The 23,532-nt window shown below is 63.1% G+C and overlaps 3 protein-coding genes across 6 annotated transcripts; all 3 read left to right on the forward strand.

The window, feature by feature from the left end:
- Positions 1-526: 526 nt before the first annotated feature.
- LRRC8E (leucine rich repeat containing 8 VRAC subunit E) lies at positions 527-8,387 on the forward strand. 3 transcript variants are annotated; one of them, XM_060006582.1, is made up of 3 exons: positions 527-655; positions 4,045-4,187; positions 4,862-8,387. In XM_060006582.1, exons 2-3 carry the CDS (start codon positions 4,050-4,052, stop codon positions 7,109-7,111), a joined length of 2,388 nt encoding a protein of 795 aa, XP_059862565.1. In that variant the 5' UTR covers positions 527-655; positions 4,045-4,049; the 3' UTR covers positions 7,112-8,387. The 3 variants fall into 3 exon arrangements, with proteins under 3 accessions (XP_059862565.1, XP_059862567.1, XP_059862566.1); XM_060006584.1 differs by lacking the exon at positions 4,045-4,187 and having other exon boundaries at positions 588-655; XM_060006583.1 differs by lacking the exon at positions 527-655 and having other exon boundaries at positions 3,990-4,187.
- Positions 8,388-9,709: 1,322 nt separating this feature from the next.
- On the forward strand, positions 9,710-19,515 carry MAP2K7 (mitogen-activated protein kinase kinase 7). Of its 2 annotated transcripts, XM_060007619.1 has the most exons (12): positions 9,710-9,900; positions 11,707-11,754; positions 14,729-14,870; positions 15,034-15,100; positions 15,217-15,330; positions 15,403-15,522; positions 15,647-15,754; positions 15,863-16,042; positions 16,147-16,227; positions 16,350-16,492; positions 17,133-17,178; positions 17,301-19,515. In XM_060007619.1, the coding sequence occupies exons 1-12, from the start codon at positions 9,777-9,779 to the stop codon at positions 17,433-17,435; spliced, it is 1,308 nt and encodes a 435-aa protein (XP_059863602.1). In that variant the 5' UTR covers positions 9,710-9,776; the 3' UTR covers positions 17,436-19,515. The 2 variants fall into 2 exon arrangements, with proteins under 2 accessions (XP_059863602.1, XP_059863603.1); XM_060007620.1 differs by lacking the exon at positions 11,707-11,754 and having other exon boundaries at positions 9,711-9,900.
- A 391-nt stretch (positions 19,516-19,906) lies between these two features.
- Positions 19,907-23,062, forward strand: TGFBR3L (transforming growth factor beta receptor 3 like). Its single transcript, XM_060007622.1, has 8 exons — positions 19,907-19,976; positions 20,975-21,111; positions 21,189-21,497; positions 21,580-21,588; positions 21,840-21,966; positions 22,069-22,227; positions 22,435-22,507; positions 22,984-23,062. The coding sequence occupies exons 1-7, from the start codon at positions 19,907-19,909 to the stop codon at positions 22,500-22,502; spliced, it is 879 nt and encodes a 292-aa protein (XP_059863605.1). The 3' UTR covers positions 22,503-22,507; positions 22,984-23,062.
- The last annotated feature ends 470 nt before the right edge of the window (positions 23,063-23,532 follow it).

Here is a 23,532-nt window from a genome sequence, read left to right on the forward strand (position 1 = left end):
CAGAGCCCTCTGACCCCCGTGCCCAACCCCACCAGGACCCGGGAGCGGCTCACTCCCTCTCCTCCCCCAGTGGAGAGCTTCCCCTGGCTGGGTGGTCAGAGCAGGAAGGGGGAAGCGCCGTGCCCTCTCTTGGGCCCTGGTCACTGATTCCTTGGGTGAGCCTCCAGGCCAGGTAGCTGCACCTGGGAGTGAAGGGAGGAGGAGGGGAAGGAGGACTTCCACGCGTTCCTGACAAGGTCTATGCAGCTGGGCTCCCGGAAGCGTGCCTTCAGGTCGGCTTTGGGAGCCCAGCGCCTCCAGCCCTCCTCAGTTTCCCCCGTGCCAGGTTTGCCTCACTGAAGCGGAGCCCAGAATTCTACGGTCCCCGCTCTTCCGACCAGCCCCTCGCCCACCTCGGAGACACCAGGATTAGGATCGCCCTCCTCCCGCGATCCCGCGGTACCAGGAGTCGGGGGCGACCTGTGAGCGCCCTAAGGGAGGCGGGGCCGAGACGGCTGGTGGGCGGGGCCTGGCGGGGCGGAGCTGCTCCCGGCTCTTGTTCAGGTCGCCCGCCCTCCCGCCCTGACTCACCCAGCCTGTCCCGCGAACTCTGCGGGAGTCCCGGCCGCTCCGCTCCCAGAGACACAGGAGTTGGAACAAGCGTCCGGCCCGTGAGGTGAGTAGGTGGCTCTCCGCCCCTGGGGACCAGGTGGCGGGGTGAGGATCTGGCCCACGGGAGGACCGCCCCAGGTGCGGCTGGCCCTGTGACCTGAGCCCAACGCCGTCTGGGGCACAGAAGGAGCTAGGGGGTGGGCTGGGGGGGTGCAGAGAGAGGCCCCGCCGTGGCCAGCCCAAGGGCGCCCGTCAGGGAGCCCGGCAGGCCTGGCCAAGGACGGAGTGAAGATAAACAGGCTGGGGTCCACCCGAGGGTCTTGACCGTGCTCCCCTCTCCTCCGCTGCTGACGACTCAACCCTGTGAGCCCCTCAATTCCCAGAACCCTACCACTTGGGAGCCTCACCAGGCTGTCCCTTCTGGGACTCTTGAACCTCAAGACTCCCCAGACGCCCCTAGTCCTGGCAGGACAGCTTGGAAAAGTACTGGGTTGGGAGTCCCCAGGCCTGGGGCCCAGAGCAGGATCCGCCACTACGGGGCCACCCTCCCCCACCCAGGCCACGGTTTCTCACTTGTGTAAAAGTCCAGAGTTGGACCCTGTGTCCTCCAAGACCCATTTCAGGGCTGACAACAGTCACTGTTTCTTCTTTGCCCCTTAGCATGGGCTGTGGGTGGGGACGGTGTGGGATGGCGCGCTGGTCCAGGAGCACCCGCCACCGCCACGTGGTCAGAGGCAAGCTGGGGGCTTGGGGAAGGCCTGAGAGGGAAGCAGAAGCAGGGTGAGGCATGGGTGAGTGGAGCTAAGGCTGGGTAGGGGGCATGTTCCTGGCCCTAGGCTCAGCCTGCTGGGCAGAGCAGCCGTCCTCCCTCCATTTCTTCTGCCTGAAGGAACCCCTTCTGAGGTTCTTTTGGCAAAGATGCTTCAACTCAGCGAGACGTTCTCGCTCAACAACGTGATCAGACAGACGGGACTTGGGGGAGTCTCGCCTCGGATGCCACGTGTCACAAGCTGTGACACGTTGAGCAAGTTATTTCACTCTCCTGAGTCTGGAAAAGGAGGGTCCCAACATCCACACTCCCAGAGCTGGGATAAAACGAGACACTGAAGGCATCTGGTGGTCATAAGTTCTCTGCTCCCACACCCCCATGAAGCCTTCTCCCCAAGCCCTCCCACCAGCCCTGTTCAGACACAGGGGGGCCAGCCTCGTGTCTGGGGAAACTTAATGGCAGGTTCGGGACGATCAAGATTGAGTCGTGGAGGCAGATAATGATAACCCCATGTCTGCTTCTGAGGCTGTTGCGTATACACTTTGCTCTGTGGGTGCATCCCCTGGGCCATCTGCTGGGGACCCTGGGTGTGTCTCTGCCTTCTTGCCTTTGATTGTGGACCCGGGATGGCCAGTGGGGAGCTTCCACCATTATGAGATGGGTCCTGAAGGGTGGCAAGGACTCGGGGGCAGGCAGTTGGTCCCTGCCTGTCTGTGTGGCATTTTTGCTAACAGTTACCATTCTCAGGTGAAGCAGCTAAGCAGTGTCCCTCGCAGGGGTAGGTGGCCAGGGCAGGGAGAACAGTGGGTGGCCAGAACTGGAAGAGGGCATATGGCCGGCTCCCTGGTCCTGGGTCTCTCCTCAACTTAGTGTGTACTTGCCCTTTGTACACACATGCCCTGAGGTGCACGCTCCAGAATGCCCCCAGGGTGTCCCTTTCGGTGGCTGCAATTTGGCTCCTGGGGGCTGTTGAGCTGCCCTGAGTGTGTTTCTAGCAGATTCCCTGGTGTTTGAGCCTGTGACGCATGGGAGGCATCTTTACTCGGCTTATTGTTTAGGACAGGGTGTGAAACTGAGCACGAGGGATGAGCCATTGGGTGAGGGATCCTGTGCTCTGTCTGCACACCCCCTTGCATGTGCCGGCTCCTGGGTGAGTCAGGGCCTGAGTCAGGAGGCCCCGGAGCCTGGGTGTGGGCAGGCGTGTCCCTGTCCCTTACATATTATCCCGGGTACTGAGGTGGGAGCCTCTGATGGGATTAAGGGGATTAAGGACTGCCCCGACTTCAGCCTGGCGGGTGGGGCCTGCATCCCATATCCCCGCCCACTTCCACCTTGTCCTCACTCAGGAGTAACCCTAAGGCCTTCAAGGGTTGTGGAGACCAAAAAGGGAGGCAAGGGGGTGTCAGAGCGATTGACTGAGGTGTGGGACAGAGGCCAGTTTCCCTCCCACCCAGGAGACGGGTGGGAGGCTGGAGGACCAGCTGGTGGCCCAGATGCCTCCCTTCTTTGCCCAGCCTGTGCCCAGTGACAGGCTGTCAGGATGAGGACCGCAGGCCGCAGGAAACCTGCCTGATATAAAACAAGATCTTTATATTTGGGAGCATGGATACTGGGGAGGGGGGCAGACGCCTAGGAGCCCCCCCAGAGGCGGTGAGGGGCTTGCTGCCTCCCTTTCCTTCGCTCCTCCAGCCTCGGAGGTGGGGGAAAAGGCTCCCGACTGCCTGTCGGTGAGGGTGATGTCCCAGCCCGTGGCCCACGCCCCCGTGTTACTTGCGCCTAGTTGTCTGTATCTGGAATAATGATACCTTGGTCTAAAATGAAAGCCTGGGACAGACAGAGTGGGCTGGCCGCCCAGGAGCCTGGCAGCCCAGCCCTGTCCCAGTCGTAGGTGTCACCCTGGCTCTCTCCCTGTGAGTTTTCCATTTCCTGATCCTCTGCCCTGTCCTTGCGCCCCCCTGCCCCTGACTCTCAGAGGCCAGGTCTCTGTTTTCTGCCGCAGATCCTAGGCACTTGCCCCACTAGAAACCCAGGTGTCCTAGTCACTCCCACCCCCCAGGGCTGACCAGCCTTCAGCTTTGCCACTCCCTGCCCCTGGGGCCCGAAACCAGAGCCAGGCTCCAGCCAGGCTCCAGCCAGGCTCCAGCCGGCTTTTCCGGTTGGAGGTTGGAGGTGGTGCCCGGAGCGCCCCTGAAGGGAGTGCGGGGCCCATGCCCCGGAAGTCTCCGTGTCTCTGGGACTCTCTCCGGTCCAGTGGTGGAGGGAGCCGGGGCTGGCCGCCTGGATACCGGGTACCTGGGGTCAGAGAAGCAGAGCGAAGTGTTTCCAATTGGCGTCAAGGGTGGGAGGAGATGCCTGGGCCCCGGGAGAAGGCCACACGGGCAAGCTGTGGGGCAGCGGCCCCGTGGACTGCCCCTCCTGAGCTCTGAGGGCAAGCAGAGTCCGACCGAGGCAGGGGTCCCTGGGAGCAGAGGTGGTGAGGACAGTAGTTGCCCGGCTCCAGGAAGGAGGCGAGGTCTGTGGGGGGAGGGGAAGGAAGCGCACAGCTCGTGGGTTCTGCCAGAGTTTGGCAGGGCCGAGCGCGGAGTGGGAGCAGATGCGTGTGTCTGGCTCTTCTGGGGACCCGGCACCGGGCGCCCTTTCCTGAGGGTCTCTCTCTGCACCCTCCACTTCCCGCTCTCCCACAGGCGGGATGATTCCGGTGGCGGAGTTCAAGCAGTTCGCGGAGCACCAGCCCAACTTCAAGGTGCTCAAACCTTGGTGGGACGTGCTGGCCGAGTACCTCACCGTGGCTATGCTCATGATCGGGGTCTTCGGCTGCACCCTCCAGGTAAGGGGCGGGGCAGGGGCGGGGTCTCTAGGGGCGGGGTCTGGGAAGTTCCGGAAGTCTTCCGTTATCGTCTCTTAGTTCTGGAGACTGGAAGTCTGAAATCAAAGTGTTGACAGGGTTGGTTCCTTCCGAAAGCCGTGAGGGAGAATGTGTTCCACGGCTCCCTTCTAGACTCTGGTGGCCTCAGGCATTCCTTGGTTTACAGATAACGTTCTCCCTGTATCTTCAAAGCATCTTCCGTGTGTGTGTGTGTGTGTGTGTGTGTGTGTGTGTGTGTGTGTGTATGTCTGTGTGTCTGTGTGAGTCTGTGTCCAGATTTCTCCCTTTTATAAGGCCAGAGTCCTATTGGGTTAGGGCCCACCTCCAATGACCTCATCTTAACTTGATTACATCTGCTCTGCAAAGACTATTTCCAAACAAGGCAACATTCACAGGTATTTGGGGGTTAGGACTTCAACATCTTTTCGAAGGACACAAATCAACCCAGCCCTTTTTTTCAGACAAAGTCCGACGCTCAGAGGTTTACTGACTCTTCCAAAGCTGGGGAACAAACTGGGGACAGTTGGGGGTTGATGGAAACCCCTCTTGCCTTCAGCCTGCTTCCTCCCCCACCCCACAACTTCCCAGGCCGCCCCAGATCCTTCACCATCTTTCACCCTCTCTCCCATCCCCAGGTGACACAGGACAAGATCATCTGTCTGCCCAGTCACGGACCCCGGGAGAACTTATCAGAGGCCCCGTGCCGGCAACTGCTGCTGCGGGGGGTCTCCGAGCATGGGGGGGACCTCCAGGAGTTGAGCGGCCTCAGGAACAACCTGGACCTGCAGCAATACAGCTTCATTAACCAGCTCTGCTACGAGACGGCCCTCCACTGGTACGCCAAGTACTTCCCCTACCTGGTCGTCATCCACACGCTCAACTTCATGGTCTGCACCAGCTTCTGGTTCAAGTTCCCCGGCACCAGCTCCAAGATCGAGCACTTCATCTCTATCCTGGGCAAGTGTTTCGACTCTCCGTGGACCACGCGGGCCCTATCCGAGGTCTCCGGGGAGAACCACAAGGACCCTGCCGCCGCCGGGCGGGCAACGGTGACCATGGCAGCAGCGGCGGCAGGACCAGGGAAGGCAGGTGAGGGTGAGAAGGAGAAGATGCTGGCGGAGCCTGAGAAGGTGGTGACGGAGCCACCGGCTGTCACCCTGCTGGACAAAAAGGAGGGTGAGCAGGCCAAAGCCCTGTTTGAGAAGGTCAAGAAATTCCGTATGCACGTGGAAGAGGGGGACATCCTGTACACCATGTACATCCGGCAGACGGTGCTCAAGGTCTGCAAGTTCTTGGCCATCCTGGTCTACAACCTCGTCTACGTGGGGAAGATCAGCTTCCTGGTGGCCTGTACGGTGGATACCTCGGAGGTCACGGGCTATGCCAGCTTCTGCTGCAGCCACACCAAGGCCCACCTCTTCTCCAAGCTGGCTTTCTGCTACATCTGCTTCGTGTGTGTCTACGGGATCATCTGCTTCTACACACTCTTCTGGCTCTTCCACCGGCCCCTCAAGGAGTACTCCTTCCGGTCCGTGCGGGAGGAGACGGGCATGGGCGACATCCCCGACGTCAAGAACGACTTCGCCTTCATGCTGCACCTCATCGACCAGTACGACTCACTCTACTCCAAGCGCTTCGCTGTCTTCCTCTCCGAGGTCAGCGAGAGCCGCCTGAAGCAGCTCAACCTCAACCACGAGTGGACGACCGAGAAGCTGCGGCAGAAGCTGCAGCGCAACGCCTGCGGCCGGCTCGAGCTGGCCCTCTGCATGCTCCCGGGGCTGCCCGACACGGTCTTCGAGCTCAGCGAGGTGGAGGCCCTGCGGCTGGAGGCCATCTGTGACGTCACCTTCCCCCCAGGCCTCTCGCAGCTGGTGCACCTGCAGGAGATCAGCCTGCTCCACTCTCCGGCCAGGCTGCCCTTCTCCTCGCAGATCTTCCTGCGGGACCACCTGAAGGTCATCCGGGTCAAGTGCGAGGAGCTCCGAGAGGTGCCCCTCTGGGTGTTCGGGCTGCGCAGCCTGGAGGAGCTGCACCTGGAGGGGGTCTTCCCCCCGGAGCTGGCCCGGGCAGCGACCCTCGAGAGCCTCCGGGAGCTGAAGCAGCTGAAGGTGCTGTCTCTGCGGAGCAACGCCGGCAAAGTGCCCGCCAGCGTGACCGACGTGGCCGGTCACCTGCAGCGGCTCAGCCTGCACAACGACGGGGCCCGCCTGCTGGCACTGAACAGCCTCAAGAAGCTGGCGGTGCTTCGGGAGCTGGAGCTGGTGGCCTGCGGGCTGGAGCGCATCCCCCATGCCGTCTTCAGCCTGAGCGCACTACAGGAACTGGACCTCAAGGACAACCACCTGCGGTCCATCGAGGAGATCCTCAGCTTCCAGCACTGCCGCAAGCTGGTCACACTCCGGCTGTGGCACAACCAGATCGCCTATGTCCCCGAGCACGTACGGAAGCTCCGGGGCCTTGAGCAGCTCTATCTCAGCCACAACAAGCTGGAGACACTGCCCACCCAGCTCGGCATGTGCTCTGGCCTCCGCCTGCTGGACATCTCCCATAACGGGCTGCACTCCCTGCCGGCCGAGCTGGGCCTCCTCCAGAACCTGCAGCACCTGGCTGTCTCCTACAATGCCCTGGAGCTTCTGCCCGACGAGCTCTTCTTCTGCCGCAAGCTGCGGACGCTGCTCCTCGGCTACAACAACCTGAGCCAGCTCTCACCCCAGGTGGGGGCCCTCGGGGCCCTCAGCCGCCTGGAGCTCAAGGGCAACCGGCTGGAGGCGCTGCCGGAAGAACTCGGCAACTGTGGGGGACTGAAGAAGTCGGGGCTCCTGGTGGAGGACACCCTTTACGAAGGGCTGCCGGCAGAGGTGCGGGACAGAATGGAGGTGGAGTGAAGCCAGGGAGGGGCAGGTTGCGGTAGAGGCCTTCCAGATGCTATCACCCTGGAATCTCTACTGTTATCTTCAAGGGAGGGGGCCAAGTGAGCCCAGGCCGGGACAGGAGGAGCAGACGTGCCAGGCTGGTGGAGCCCAAGGCAAGATCCTAGGATTGGTTTGCCTGGGAGGCTGTGGATCTAGGGTGGAACATCCTGGAGGCATTAACTCAGTCATAAGACTCTCAGAGCAAAACCACACCTGTGTCTTTGGCTAGCTTGCCTGCCCCCAGCCCTGGGCCAGAGCTGCTGCTCCCCCAACCCACTCCGAACATTCGGGCTCAATCAATGCCACATATGGGGGTGGGGCTCATCCCAATGGGATTTCAACCCTCTCTTCCTGACCAAAACAGCTTACGTCTGGGGTTCTCTCCCAAGGAGGGGACACAGACGCAACGGACAAGCTCCCCCCTCCTCCACCTCCAACTTGGATGTTAATCCCCTATTTTTTTTTCATTTATTTATTTATTTTTTTGCGGTACGTGGGCCTCTCACTGTTGTGGCCTCTCCCGTTGCGGAGCACAGGCTCCGGACGCGCAGGCTCAGTGGCCATGGCTCACGGGCCCAGCCGCTCCGCGGCATGTGGGATCTTCCCGGACCGAGGCACGAACCCGTGTCCCCTGCATCGGCAGGCGGACTCCCAACCACTGCGCCACCAGGGAAGCCCAATCCCCTATTAATAAGTTGTTTGCTATGGACACCTGAACTCAGAAAAAATGGTTTTCACATTTGGCTAGGCATCAAAGTCAACATCAAAACAAAACATCCCAGGCCCCACCCCTGAAAGACTGACTCAGGAGCTTTGCCTGGAGGCCAGGAACTTGCCGGTAAATATAAGCATCCCAGGTAATTCTGACAAAGACAGTCCCAGGCCTGTGTGTTGGAAAATGCTGACCTACAGAGTCAGATATCTGGGTGTCTAGAGTAGGGATTCTGAACTTTTGTTTAGATCCCTAGATGCTTTGAGAAACCTGATGAAAGCTGGGCACCTCCTTCCTCAGGAAAATGCTCACGTACGTGAAAAGTTCTGCAAACAACTTGAGGCAATCAACAGATTCCCCCAGATCCCCTAGAGGGCTGTTTATGGACATCCTAAGGATCGGAGACCCCAGGTTAAGAACACCTGCTGTGGAGGGTACATTTTTCTGAAGACAGGCTGGGACTTAGTCTTTCACATGTTCCCTATGCGAGGGAATGTATATCAGTGGGTGCTTAATAAATGATACTAACTATGAGAACTAGAATCTTGATCCTTGTGTCCACTCCTGTGAGTCTAAGCCTTCGATTCCACCAGACCAAGTACAGGGAAGTGGCGACAGTCACATTCCAGAATCAAGGGTATCAGTGCATCCCGGAAGCAGAGGCAGAGAGAGACCTCAGCTAACCAGGAGAAATCAGGTGGCATCGTCTGCCTAGGTTTTTTCCTGGAGAACTGCTCTTCCTCTACCTTCCCTGTTAGTCTCCCGGCTCCACAGTTTTGGATCTGCTCCACCTGTAAGTTGTCACCAGAGGAGTCGCCACAAGCCTTCAACGCCCATCACAGTGTCCCTGTGCTGGAGCGGGCAGGGCACAGCCTGCCCAACCCTGACCTCCTGGGATCACCACCTCCATGGTGTCTGCAAAATGCGAGCCTCCTCCTGGCACCAGAGAGCAGAGGCAAGGTGCTCTCCAGGGGCCCCAGGGTTCCAGATGGGGACATTTTCCCAGCACTCTTCAGACCAGCTAAAGAAAATGTGTAGGCCGCGGAGGCGCCAGGTAGAGGCACCAAACCCCGGGGCCTATCTTCTGCGTTGTCCAGGAGCTGGGAGCAAATTCTGGGGGCAGGGCAGTTGAGGGAAGTCTTAAAATGTCCCACGCAAGTCTGATTTGGAACTCTCGGACCTTGACCTTGGCCCCCCTACCGGCCCCCCAGTCGCCGAGGGCAGGGGTCACGCCACTGGATTCCCAGGGTCCTGACAGTGGCCCGAGCCCTACACCGCCCATCCTACATGTCCTCGGCCAACCCTGAGCCTGCTGAAAGGGCTTGCCCCGGGTGCCTAATTATGGTGAGGAGGCAGCAATTAAGCATAACAGGGATCCTAAGGAAGCACTGAGATGAGAAAGGCAGTTCCGAGAGGGAGTAGGTGCCAGCGATGGCCGGGCCGAGAAGAGAAAGAACGAGGCTGAGGACACACAACCAGGGCGACCACCGGGGACAGCGACAGGGGGAAAAAAAAAAAACAAACTCACGAGTGCGCATGCGCAGCAGAGGCCACGGGCGTGACTTGTCTCCTCCTCTGTACGCTTGCGCGCTGCTTTCTCCGCCCACCGCTGTAAGCGGAACGGTGAGTGGGTTTCCAGACAGCGCCTCTTGCCGGAGCGCTCGGGAATTCACGCATGCGCCTCACACTGAGCGGATTCGCACGTTGCCAGCAGCGAGCTCTAGGCGGCGTCATCCCTCCGGTCGGGACGAAGCACGCACGCGCGGAAGTTCGCACGCGGGAAGGGCGGGTGTGCACCGCGAGCATGCGCCCTGCTGAGCGAGACGGCGGCTCGGCGGGGTCATCCGAGCGCAGGCGCAGTGCGGTGTTTGTCTGCGGGACTGACGGGCGGCCGGGCGGTGCGCGGCGGCGGCGGCGGCGGGGAAGATGGCGGCGTCCTCCCTGGAGCAGAAGCTGTCCCGCCTGGAAGCAAAGCTGAAGCAGGAGAACCGCGAGGCCCGGCGGAGGATCGACCTCAACCTGGATATCAGCCCCCAGCGGCCCAGGCCCAGTAAGCACGGCGGCGTGGGGGAGGGGGCGAGCGGGGCGGGGCGCGCGCCGCGGGAGGCCCCGCCCCCGCCTCCAGGCCCCGCCCCCGCTTCCGGGGCGCTCTAGCTCCTTCTCTCCGCCCCGCTCCTCGCTATCGGCCAGCGGTGAGAGGGTCACGGTGACCCGGGAGGCGTGGGGCCCGCGGGTTCCCGGGCAGCCCTTCCCCTGCCTGGGGGTTCCCCCTTAACGGGGCCTGGGAGCCCAGTTACCCGGCTCCAGGCGAGGCCCCCCACCTGATGACCCGCCCCCAATCACCGGGATCCTCGGAGCCTCTGTCACCTACCCTGAGCCTTGCTTCTCCTACTTCATGCGACCGTGACTACATCCAGGTCCTCCGCTAACATGTACACATCCCTTTTCACCAGCTGATTCTACTCCCGCCATCTCAGTGATTGTGTCAAGAGGTTCCCCCCTCCCCGTTCCGCACCTGGGTCCGTGTCTGGGATCTTGTCATTGGGCTCAGCGGACTCCCTCCCACATACAGTTTACCCATATACACCAGGCCCCCTCATACTCCTCTGACTCGTTTCACTGTTGCCATCTTTCTGGCTCCTCCAGAAATAAACACGCAACTCCCAAGCGCGGCGACTTTGTCATTTAGAATCAAGTGACTTCCCCATTCTTACACACCCACACCCATCCAGCCCGGGGATACCTGAGGCCAGTGCGACTTTATCTAGGCATCCCAGGGCACGTACACCTCCTTTCTGGTCCCACAGTCCCCGTGTCTCCCTGGCGTCTTGTCATCTGGAGTCAAGAGCTACCCCCCAGCACGCACACCTGGCTCGGAATCACCGTGACCACATCTAGTCTCCTTGTCATTTCCTGCATGATCCCCTCCCCATATCCTTGAAGCTCAGAGGGAGTCAGATTTTTCCCCTTCCTACAGACCTGATGAACAGCAGCCCACACACATGCTTTCTGTTTTTGTTTTTGGACGCACCACCCGGCATGTGGCATGTTAGTTCCCCCACCAAGGATCGAACCCGTGCCCCCTGCGTTGGAAGTGCAGTCTTAACCACTGGACCACCAGGGAATTCCTCTGCCCACACACCCATGCCTTCTCTGTCTCTCTTGATCCAGCAAATTGCTCTCCTTTTTATCCCCTCTGATATGACTCCTGTGGCTTATGTAGCTCTCTGTGGAGTCATCCTGACAGGACGGGGAAGACACTTCCTCATCTGGGTTCCCCCACCACTGCCTGCTCACCCAGCCTGGCGCCCCCATCCTTGTGTAGGGTCCACTCCCCATTCTCCCTTTCCTGACCTGGGCCCGTGTGGGTTTCTCACTGGATTGGGGGTGTGTGTGTGTGTCTCTCGGGGCCCAGAAAAAAACCCGAGGTGGCAGTGCTGGCACTGGACACTGCCTGGGGTAGGAAGCCCAGCCAGGACTGGAGGGTCCCCGCTGGTCTCTGCAGTGTTACTCCCCCTCCAACCCCAGTGTGGACAAGACAGGCCTAGGTACGGGGCCTGGGGTGCCTTGCAGGGTGGCTGTCCCAGATGGAGAGCGAGGCACGGTGAGACCCATGGCGAGCAGGCCGCGGGGAGCCCCCTCCAGGCGTCTGTGTCTGTGTCAGCTCCATCCCATCCTCCCAGTTCTCCCATCTCTGTCGGTTTCTACCCATCTCTGCAGTTTGGTACCGCGTGCCTCCCCCTCTTCTCCGTTATGATTTGATTTGATTTCTTTTCTTTTGGACAAATCGGTGGTTTCCGTTGTGATTTATCGTGGTGTTGTTTTTTTTTTTTTTTTCTTCCTTTTCCCCATCCAGTTATTGTGATCACTCTAAGCCCTGCTCCTGCCCCGTCCCAACGAGCAGGTACCAGCCTTTTTATCATCGCTGCTTGGACCTCTGCACCATTGACCTAACCGCTGCCCCGGCCGCAGAATGCCATCCCCCCCTTCCCCCTCCCACGTGCTCCGTGTGTGCGTGTGCGTGTGCGCATCCCCCCCTCTCACCCTCACTCTCTGTCCATCCACACCGTCCGCGTCCGGCCCACCCGGCCACTTCCTCTGTCTTCTCACCTCCCGCTCCTCCCTTCCTCTTGGGCTCAGGTTTGGACTCCCCGGAGGAGGAGACAGACTCCCTCACCGGCCGGGAGTCTGTCGCCTGCCAAGGGGGTCACGAGTGTCCGTGCGTGTGCCTGCAGGCGTGTGCATGAGCGGGGGGAGGGAGAGCTGCTCATCCGCCTCAGCAGCCCAGCGGACCCGTGTCACCCCCTGGGCTGAGCCATGCTAGGCTTGGACTGAGTCCCTGTCCTCTCAGGGCTGGCGCGCCCCAGGGGGTGGGGGACCCTGGGGGTTGGAGGGCAGTGAGCACTGAGGGCCTCCGGGCGGGAAGTGGAGGAGACCCCGGCGCCTTGGAGGGAAGGCCGGGTGGAGCAGGGAGCAGGGTTGCAGTCGGGAAACCTCTGGAGAAGGTGGAATTTGAGCAAAGTCTCCTGGGAGGTGGGGGCAGCGCAGGGATGGAAGTAGAGGAAGCAGCCCCCCTAGGGGCGGAGGGCAGGTGCCAGTGGGTCTGGGAGCAGACGGGTGTGGGACATGCCTGTGCGAAGGGCGGGGGTGCTGAGAGAGATGGGGTGGGGGTCTGGCCTCATTGGTCCTTGTGAGCAGGACTAGGTTGGGAAGTGTGTGTGTGTGTGCACGTGCGTGCGTGCGCGCGTGCGTGTGTTTCGGAAGGTGAGGGGCTCTGTGGCTCTGCTGGAGACCCTGTGGCATGTCGTCTGCCCATCTGCGTGGGTTTGTGCCATGCCCTGTGTGCGTGTGCCTACGTGTGTCGACTGACAGCCTGGTACGTGTGTGGCTCCTGATGGCCGCGTGCTCCCCACCCCCCACCCCTGCCCCGTGTCCTTTCTCGTTCTCTTTCATTCATTCTTCTCTCTCTCTCTTTCCCCTTCAGCCTCTCGCTCTCATTCTGCCCTCCTGACCTGCCGTGGGCCCGGTACCACCTCTGTGACTTCTGTTCTCAGGGTCTTTGTCTACCTTCCTCCACCCCACCTTAGCCACCCCGCACCGGCCCCGCTCACACGCCTACCGTGCGTCAGTTTGCGGGGCTGGCTGGAAGCCTCTGTCCCCCTACAGCCTTGGCCCCGGGTTCTGGGGCGGCCCTCAGAGGGCCCGGTGGACTGTGTAAGGGAGGGGACCGACAGGACACCACACCGAGAGGTGTGGGTAGGAGAGGGCTGTGGTCCTCACTCAGAAAGGGGGCCCTGGTGCCCCCAGGGAACCTGAACCTGACAGGGATCCAGGGTCCCGGTGCAGGGGGAGCTCGAGGGTCCTCGGGAGCCCCGGAGGTTGTCCAGCCAGAGAGGGAGGTATTACGACTGGGATTCTGGCCCCGGCAGAGCAGAGCAGCAGGGAGGGCACGGGAGGAGAGGCCTCCGGGCCAGTGGAGGGGACTGGGCCCGGCCACGTCCCCGGGGTCCCCAGAGCTCTTCCATCACTCCCGCCAGGCCCTCCTAGGACTGCAGGCCAGGCTCATAGACCTGCCCCTCGCTCTGGCTGCGGTCAGGGTTGCAGGCCAGCAAAGCGCCTGGGCACCAGGTGCTGAACATACCTGTCTCTACCCGTTGATCACTGGGCCCACGTCACCAGGTGCCTGGAGAACTGTGGGAGGATAAGGTGGGCCATGCGGGAAGTGTGGAGAGAGGAGGGGGCGTCAGCCAAGGGCTAAGGAGAATGGCAGGCCCCCAGCTCCTGGCCTGCTCTCCAGGGGAAGGTGAACCTGGGAGGTGCTTGTAGCCTGCAGCCTCCTCAGCCAGGGGCTCCCCTTCTGGAGGCCGAGTGCCAGGGTCTCCGGGGTTCAGGGGTTCACTGGAGGGTCATCACCCTGGCCCCCACTCCCCACCCTGGGGCCTGCCCAGCCCGGAGGCTCCTAGCCCCTCAGGGAATCCGCTCTCCTTTCCCAGGCCCCTCCCCGGCCTGTCTCTGCAGCGCGTCCTCTGGGCAGCTGGGCCCCGAGTCTCGGCTCCCGGCTGTCTGTCTCCCGCCCTCCCGTCCCCTAATGCCGCCTGCCCGTCCTGGGGTGCCCGCTGCCTGCACGCTGCCTGCCCGCTGCCTGCCTGTAGCATGCCCGAGCTGTCCGCATGCAGGCTTCTGGAAAGAACCAAACTCGCCGCCTGGCCTGGCCCCTGGAGGGGCTGTGCCACCTGGATCCCCTCACCCCAGCCTGGGGTCCTGCCCCTGCCTCGTCGGCCCTAGCTCCGCAGGCCAGGCCGGGAGGCTCACCGATGAGCCCGCAGGCCAGAGGGCGGCCCTCCCTGACCCTGAAACAGAGTGCTGGGCGAGGCAGCTGGAAGCCTAGGTCCCTTGCCCACTCTCTCCTCAGGGTGGTCCAGCCAAGGTCAGGCTGCCCACAGCGCCAGAGCTCGGGCTGATCCCAGCGGGCATTCCTGCCTTGTGTGGTCCAGAGTGTGGGTGTGGTGGCCCTGGGCCTGCTTCCCCGGCGGAGGTGGGGAGGAAAGGGACACAGCGGGGAGGCTGCCTGCCCGAGGGACGGCATCCGCCTCTGGGCCTCCGTTTTCTGTCAGGGGAGGCTTGGGGATGAACCCTCAGCCTCTGGGGACCAGCCCACCGCAAGCCCTTCCAGGTCAGAGGAGTGGGCGGGGTGCGGGGTGGGAAAAGGCACCCTAGGAGTGGTCTGGGAGCGGGGAGCTCCTCCAGCCCAGCGGGGCAGGGGGCTGTGCCGCCCTACCTGAGGGATGCCAAGGAGGGTAAGATGAGGGTTCCAGGCCCTTGAGTTGGGGCCAGCTGGGAGCTAACCCCCTCCCCGCCCCTGGTTCTCACCACCCCAGCCCTGCAGCTCCCACTGGCCAACGATGGGGGCAGCCGCTCACCGTCCTCCGAGAGCTCCCCGCAGCACCCCACGCCCCCCGCACGGCCCCGCCACATGCTGGGGCTCCCGTCAACCTTGTTCACACCGCGCAGCATGGAGAGGTGAGCGGCTAGGGTGGCCGGTGGGAGGGCCGGGAGGTTGGGGCCGGGGCAGGGCGGGGCGCAGGGCAAGCCTCAGGGAGGAGCTGGTGAGCTCTGTGGGACCCTGTGTGTTAGGGGCTGGGGTGGTTTCGGGTTGGTCAGGACCCGCTCTCTGTCCCCTCAGCATCGAGATTGACCAGAAGCTGCAGGAGATCATGAAGCAGACGGGCTACCTGACCATTGGGGGCCAGGTACCGCCCTTCCCTCGGCCCCCCCAGGGAGGGTGGGCAGGACGCTGCTGGTAGGTCTGGGCTGGGGGTGGAGGGCAGAGGCCCGGTGGACCCCCAGCCCTGGCTCTCCTCGCCAGCGCTACCAGGCGGAAATCAACGACCTGGAGAACCTGGGGGAGATGGGCAGCGGCACCTGTGGCCAGGTGTGGAAGATGCGTTTCCGGAAGACGGGGCACGTCATCGCTGTCAAGGTGAGCCCGCCCCCGCCCCGGGTGGGCCCCGCGCCCCAGGCTCGGCGCTAAGGCCCCTGCTGTCCCGTGCAGCAAATGCGGCGCTCGGGGAACAAGGAAGAGAACAAGCGGATCCTCATGGACCTGGACGTGGTCCTCAAGAGCCACGATTGCCCCTACATCGTGCAGTGCTTCGGGACCTTCATCACCAACGTGAGCCGGCCGCCCGCCCCCCAAGCCTCCCGCGCCCCCCGCCCCTCCCCCAGGACCCGAGCCTGTCTGGGGTGGGCAGGAGGGTACAGCCACCCCGCCAAGCCGCCACCTGCTGTCCCCGCAGACGGACGTCTTCATTGCCATGGAGCTCATGGGCACGTGCGCCGAGAAGCTCAAGAAGCGGATGCAGGGCCCTATCCCTGAACGGATCCTGGGCAAGATGACGGTGGCGGTGAGCAGCTGGGTGGGGCGCGGGCGGGCGGGTGGTCCCCAACCGCCCCCCCGCCCCACCAGGCCCCGTCCCTGCCATCACTGGTGCCCTCCTCTGCCCGCGCCGCAGATCGTGAAGGCACTCTACTACCTGAAGGAGAAGCACGGCGTGATCCACCGGGACGTCAAGCCCTCCAACATCCTGCTGGATGAGCGGGGCCAGATCAAGCTCTGCGACTTCGGCATCAGCGGCCGCCTCGTCGACTCCAAAGCCAAAACGCGGAGCGCGGGTTGCGCTGCCTACATGGCAGTAAGTGGGGCCCAGCAGCGCCCGGCGGGTGGGCGGGCATGAGGGGCGGTGCGCCCACCCCAGCCACAGGGGTACATCCACCCTCTCCTCCTTCCCGCCGGCAGCCTGAGCGCATCGACCCCCCGGACCCCACCAAGCCCGACTACGACATCCGGGCCGACGTGTGGAGCCTGGGCATCTCCTTGGTGAGTTGGGGTCCCTGCTCTCCGAGGCCAGGGGTGGGGTCTTCTCGGGGTACGGAGGCAGGTGGCGGGAAAGGGCAGGATCCTGTCCTTGGCCGGCCCAGCCCTGCCCGTCTCTCTCCCAGGTGGAGCTGGCGACGGGACAGTTTCCCTACAAGAACTGCAAGACGGACTTTGAGGTCCTCACCAAAGTCCTACAGGAAGAACCCCCGCTCCTGCCCGGTCACATGGGCTTCTCGGGGGACTTTCAGTCCTTCGTCAAAGACTGGTGAGGGGACTTGCCTGGTGGCACAGCGGTTAAGACTCCACGCTCCCGATGCAGGGGGCCCGGGCTCAATCCCTGGTCAGGGAACTAGATCCCACATGCATGCCGCAACTAAGAGTTAAAGACTGGTGAGGAGCCCCGCCCCCGCCCTCCACTCTGGAAGGCAGGGTGAGGTCAGATGTGGCCCTGCACCCAGGCCACTGGGGAGGGGAGAGGGGCCCCAGGATGGTGTGGGGGCTGGAGCCCGAGCCCCGGGAGCTAGGAGTTGGGTTTGGACTCAGCCTGAGGGGACACCTGGCCCCAGGGGTATTTGGCAGGGTGGCCCTCGGGCTTCACCTTGGGGGAGCTGTGAACGAGCAGAGGCGCCCCAGGGCTAAGGGCTCTGAGTGTCCTGCACCAACTGGCAAGAGTAGCGCACGCGGGACGTCCACATTGGAGCCTCCCGTGGGGGAGCCCACCCACCCCTCCCATGGGCGTCTCACGGCCCACATTGGGCTTCTGTCACGGTGGGGGGCCCAAGCGCAGGCCCGGGAGGGTGCGGGCTTCTGCCCACAGATCTTGCAGACCCGACAACTCAGCCACGAGGGCGGCCAGGCCTCTCCTACCTGCTCTCACTTCTCTTCCTTTCCTCTTCTCCTTCCAGCCTTACTAAAGATCACAGGAAGAGACCAAAGTATAATAAGCTACTTGTGAGTACCCGGGGCCCTCCCCAGCCCCCATCCTAAGCCCCCCGCCACACTGGGCGCCGGGCCTGAGCAAGGCCAGCAGGGAAGACGCCCTCGCCCTAAGTGCCCTGCCTTGGGCCCCACAGGAACACAGCTTCATCAAGCGCTACGAGACGCTGGAGGTGGACGTGGCGTCCTGGTTCAAGGATGTCATGGCGAAGACCGAGTCGCCGCGGGCGAGCGGGGTCCTGAGCCAGCATCACCTGCCCTTCTTCAGGTAGCCGCACAGCGGCGGCCAGCCTACTGGGGGCCGGGGGCGTGGCCACCGGCCTCCCCTTCCCCACCCGGCCACCCAGCTGCCCGCCAGGGGAGCCCTGGGACCTGGACGGCCGCCGAGGGCTGAGGACAGAAAGTAGGGGGCGCCAACCCACCCCTGACTCCCTGCCCACCAGCCATGGACAGATGGGCCCACCAGGCCCCAGCCCTTCCCGTCCTAGGATCAGCCGGCTGTGCGCATCCCCTCCGACAGACACTGTGAACGGAAGACAGCAGGCCGCGAGCAGACTCGCTATTTATTCAGTTGTAACCTCTGGGCTGGGGCGGCCCCCAGGGGCCGGGAGAGAGCCGCCCGTCCTGTCCCCTCCCCTCCACACCGCGCTGTCCCACCGCCGCCTCGCACGCACATGCACCCTGGCTCCATCTCCCTCTCTCTGTCCCCTCTCTCTCTACCTCTCTGGCTTTCCCTGTCTCCCTCCCTGCTTCTGCCTCTCTCCTGGCCCAGGCCCTGCCACCCCCGGCGGCACCCCTGGGTCCGTTTAGGTCTCCGGCAAGCCATGAGTCAGTTGGCTGGCGTCCTCGCCCTGGGCAGGCGGGCTGGATGTTGTGACTGCAGCCAGACCCGGGCTGGTCTCTCTCTTTCTCTTTTTGATCTCAGGGGGTCCTTTTTGGAGTTTATCGTATTTTATTGTACTTGGTGGGGTGTTTGGGGGGTGGGGGGAGGAGAAGAGCTTGTTCTCATGGGGTTTGTCGGTACCTTCAGAAACTTTTACCAAAGTCATGTTTAGCTGCTTGTGGTGGCAGCCCCCCCGACGGCCCACGGGCGCTGGGGGGCTGGGGGCCGAGCCTTGGGGGCCTGGGCCACCCCGCCGGGGAGAGACTAGTCCCAAAGGTGGGCTCTGGGTGGGGGGCGGGGTGCTCCTCCCTCGGGGCTGGAGACTGGCCACAGCTTGTAGGGGTGAGTTGAGGACCTCGGGGGGTGTGGAGGGAGCCCAAGGGGCCGTGGCCACACAGGGTGGCCTTCAGGGAAGGCAGGCGTGGGGCATGGTGGAGGGCAGCAGGTGCCGGTGAGGCAGAGGCGGAGGAGGGAATGGGTGACAGGAGCGGGGGCCATGGGGCCCGGGGAGACAGGGATTGAGGGCACGTGGAGTGGACGTGGGGGGTCTGAGGATGTGTGACAGGGACAGAGGTGGGGCAGGCCGAGGGCTGGGCGTGTGGAGGCAGTCACGCCCTCGTAGTGGCCCTGAGCGCCCCTCGACTCACCCAGAGCTGGCCAGTCCCCAGCCCACACCGAGGCCCGGGCCCTGGGGAGCAGCGAGAGCAGGAGGAGGGGGTGTGTTTCCTTTTTGTTGGTGATGCATGCAAATCAAGTGGACAACGAAATAACAACAAAAAACAAAAGAAAACTCCAGAAAAACCACAAAAAGCAACCAACACCAAAGGTGAGGAAGCTCGCTGGATGTAGCTGAAGCAATCTAGACTAGGCGTCACTGTACCCTCCATCTAGCTCACCGACTGTAGTTACTACTAGGATAGTCACAAAACGCCGCATGTTTTAAAAAGTACTCGAAGTCATCTTTTCTCTGCCCCCCACCCCGGGGGTGGCCACCTTCTTTCGCTCCAATCCCCTTTGTGAGGGGAGGGGGGCAGGGTGCGGGGCCAGTAGGCCTGGCTCCCGCCCTCCCTCATGGGCCCCAGCCACAGGGGCCTTTGTGGGTAGCCGGGAAGGTCGCGTGGCTGGCCCCAAGGGCCAGCTGCCTGAGTTTATTTTTATTTAACTTTATTTTCTGTTTTGTGAGTGTGTGTCGGCCCGTTTCCCCTCCCCGCCTTCAGTGTTAAATGGGAGCCTCTCCTTCCCCCCTACCTTTCCCATGTCTCCCCTCCTCCACCCAGTCACCAGTCACCAGCCATCCCTCTCCATCAGGCAGAGGGTGAAGTGGGCAGGTGGGGGCCTGGGGCGGCCTGGGCCCAGCCCATGGTCTACAACCCCTTCTCAGGCCGCCAGTACTGCCCTGTCCCTTTTTAAAACGAAACGCCCTCGTTTGTAAATCCTTAGACGCTTGAGAATAAAACCCCTCCCTTTTCTTCTGCGGTGTCTGTGGTGTGTGTTGTGAGCCTGGCAGGGCCTGGCAGTGAGGTGGGGAAAGGGGCCAGGGAAGGGGTCGTGAGCCCCGACCTTGGGGCTTGGGGGCTGGTGGATGGGGCCTCTGCAGCGAAGAGAGACAGGCAGGGCTGGGGCCTGGGGGGGAGGTGTTTGTAGTGACTAGCCCCATATCTAATGGCCATTGTGAGGGACCTCCCCCCAGCCTGATAGCTACGGGTCTGGCCAGAGAGCCCTTAATCCCCAGCAGGCCTTGGCCGTGGGCTCTGATGTCGGCCCATCAGTGCACCGCCCCCGCTCCTTGCCTCCCCAAATGGCCCCCCAGCCAAGGCCAGAGCCGCCTGCCCGGCCCAGTGCTGCCTCAGCCAGTCCAGCATGCTGGGCACCGCTATCCTGCTGCTGGCCCTGCTCCCAGGGATGACCACCTTGCCCAGCGAGTCAGCTGGTATGTACAGGCAAGGGGACGTGGCCCAGCACACCCCAACTCCCGTGTTACTCTTCCTCAGTGCACCCTCTCATCCACCCCGCCTGGGGGAACGGGGGTGGGTGGGAGGTGGGGTCTGCACCGTCCCCCGTTTTCCAGGTTCTCTGGGATCCCCAACTTCTTCGAAGTCCCAGCAGCCAGGTGAGACCAAGGGCTGTGGGAGGGGAGCAGTCTGCGCCAATGCTTTTAGGGAGTGTCTGTGCCGGTGATTCTGGACATTTGAGAACATCCTTTGATGAGGACCCCAGCTGAGCGCCTCCTTAAGACAGAGGTCTTTGTCAGTGTGGTGCATGTGTGTGTGATCACACACCCCAGTGGAGGCTCCCCTGTGCCTCTACCCTTTGCCGATGCTGCCCTCAGCCTGCGAGTGAGTGAGGAACACTGACAAAGGGAAAAGGCCCAGACCCGTGTGGCCGGGCTGGGCCTCCACGATGCCCAAAGGGCTTGGGGGAGAGCGCCTTGCTATTCTTCCCTCCCCTTAGAAAGGCAAGAATGGGGCCAGCACCCTCCCCCCAAACGGCCCTGCTGTGACCCCAGAGGAGCCCCTGGTCCTCGGTGGATGAGCGAGGGGTTCAGACTCCAGAAGGGGAGGGCCTTTGACCTCACCCAGGCTGACCCTCCACCATCAGGTGCCCCTCGACCCCTTCCGGGCCAGGGATTCCCTCGCTCACTGGGGATGGTGAAGTAGAGGTCTGGGAAGGGGGCTCCTCCCCAGGAAGGCGCAGCTTTGCGCCCAGGCTCAGGGGCTGGGCTGGGATGTCCCCCAGGTCTCCAGCGGGTACATCCCAGCTGCTTTACGGCTGGCGGTGGGAAGCGCGGAGCCGAGCGCGGGTGAATCCTCCACCGCAACTGCATCCATTTTCCAAAGTAGGCAGTGGAGGCGAGGTTGGCTCACTTGCCAAGGGGGCCTAAGGGACAGCGCATCCTCCTTCCCCTGTGCCACCCTTTCTCCCTGCCAGTGTCCCCGTTCCGCGCGGCGCCAGGGCCCAGGCTGCGCCGACCCCTTTTCAGTCTGGAGCTGTCGGACGCGGAGGACGCCTTCCCGCGCCGCGCGGGGCCGTTGGAGGTCCCGGCTGACAGCCGCGTGTTCGTGCAGGTACGGGCGCGGGGCTCACCGAGGCCGGGTGGCAGCCGGTGGGGGCAGCCAACCCTGACCGCGACCCCGCCCCCCAGGCGGCCCTGGCCCGTCCCTCCCCGCGCTGGGGCATGGCCCTGCACCGCTGCTGGGTGACACCATCCTCACGCCAGACCCCGGGCCCCGCCCTGGCGCTGCTGCGCGGGGGCTGTTCCGCTGACTCCTCGGTCACCTTCCCGCCACCGCAGCCGCTCCCAGGTGCCGCTCGCCCCGCGCGCTTCAGCTTCCGCCTGCGCCCGGTCTTCAACGCCTCTGTGCAGTTCCTGCACTGCCAGCTGAGCCGCTGCCGCCGCCTCCGGGGAGCCCGCCAGACGCCTGCGCCTCTGACGCTGTCTCCACCGTCGCCGGTGCTCGGGCACGGGGCGGGGAATCTGGGCGCCCGGGCCCGTCGGGGCTGGGCACAAGAGCCTCTGGCATCTGAGGGAGAAGCCTCTTAGGGTTTGGGGATCTGAGGGTCTGGGAGCTTTTGGACCTGGGGGCGGAGGTACCTCGAAACTGGGAGTAGGCACTGGGTCTCAGGCTGAGGTTGGGCGCAGGGGCGTCCGAAGGGGCCGAATTTCCAGGGGTCTAGTATTGCGACACCTGGTTGCAATATAGTGCTGGACGCTTAGATCTCTTGGGAGCCCTGGGGACCCGCCCCTGGAGCCGGGGCCCTGACGTCCCCGCCTCTTGCCTCCCCCTCCTCCCAGTGTCTGCCTCGGGATGAGGCGTGCGCGGGCGCCGGCAGTGGCCGCGATGAGAGTCTGGGTGCCGACAGCCCTCACCTGCACACGCTGACGCAGCCCATCGTGGTCACGGTGCCGCGGCTGCCCCCCAGTGAGCACGCAGTAGTCCTCAGCGGGGCTCTCTGGGGTCGGGAAGGGGGATGGGGAAGACATCTGAGGCATGAGCCCGGTCTCTGCGTTGTACTCCTCACAGGGCCACCCAAGGGCGTCCCCGGCAGAGCCGTGCGACCCGAGCCTCCCGCGCCGGCCCCGGGGGTCCTGGAGCCCGCGCCGGTGGTAGCACTTGTGTTGGCCGCCTTCGTGCTGGGCGCCGCTCTGGCCGCCGGGCTCGGCCTCGTCTGCGCTCACTCAGGTACCAACCTGCGTCCGCCGGGATCTCCGCCTGGCCCCCAGCCTATTCCCACGCGTCCGGACCCCTGGTCGCGGCGATCCCAGCCTGCTCGGGCCTGACCATCCCTAGACCTGCTTCCGCTACGCCTGCAGCAGCCCCCCAGGGGGCGCCCTTGCCCCGGCCCAGCGCGCAGCAACCCCTACTCCTCAGACTGCCTTTCCTCTCCAGCGCCCCTGCCCCCCGGCCCGCCCCCGACAGCCTCGCCCAGCGGCCCCCCGCCCAGCAGGCCCCAGTGAGGAAGGTAAGTGTTGGGGGGAGGGAAGAGGGGGAGTGTAACCTGGGGCCGGTAGGACGGATGGAGGAGGGAGGTGATAATGACTCTTCATAGCGCGTTCTCTCTGCCAGGCGGAGTACCAAATGTTTTACGCATATTAATCCTTGTAACAAGCTTCAGGTAGATACTCCTATAATCCCCATAATAGATATTTAAAAATGAGACACTCTCTGAAATTAACTTGCCAAAGATCACAAAATGTGGTGGAGCTGGGATTAGAAATCACGTAGTGGGTGACTCGCGGCCGACTGAGGGCTTAGTGTCGTAAGAAAGCACCTCAACACCTCAGACAGGCACACTAGGCAAGGAGAATTCGGGTTTCAGACCTAGCACCCACCCTCGCCCCGGCACACAGACTGATGGGGCGGCCAATGATCGGTTGGGAAGGGGGTGACCTGCCGTAGCGTCCTCTACCCTGCTCAGCCTGAGTCGCCCCTCTCCAGAGATAGCGCGCCCCCAACAGGGTCCAGAGACATACCAGCCACAGCCTTGGACCAGGCCCGCCAGGACCTGAGACTCGATGGGACTAAGATCCCTGCGCCCCGCGCCCCCTCTTGCTCCTCTTCCCACCCTCCCACCTGGGCTCAGAATAAACATCTGGCCTGAACTGCAGCATTCTGAAGTCTGCGTGCACGCGTGGCGCGGGGGTGGGGATTCCGGGGTGGAAAAGGTCCAGACTGGAGGGGTGGAGCTCTGGGGCGGGGCTCATACGCCCTTATATATACGTGTGCGGTTACCGCCCAGGGGAGCCCCAAGGGCATTTTGTCCCAGACAAAAAAGGGACACCCAACCCCACCAGCTTAAATTTAAAAATAAGCCTCGCCTCCTTCTCCACCCCTGCACCGCCCACCTGCCTTCTCAACCCCAGGATTTCTCCGCTCTCCACTCCCACCGCCCGGACCCTGCCCTCGCTAGGGCCTCGAGCTCAGGCCTCTGCTCCAGTCTCCTCTCCGTCTAGCCTAAAGGTCCTTAAATCCCTCCTGCCCGAGCTC

Source organism: Delphinus delphis, chromosome 3, assembly GCF_949987515.2.
Source record: "Delphinus delphis chromosome 3, mDelDel1.2, whole genome shotgun sequence".
Lineage (NCBI taxonomy): Eukaryota > Metazoa > Chordata > Mammalia > Artiodactyla > Delphinidae > Delphinus > Delphinus delphis.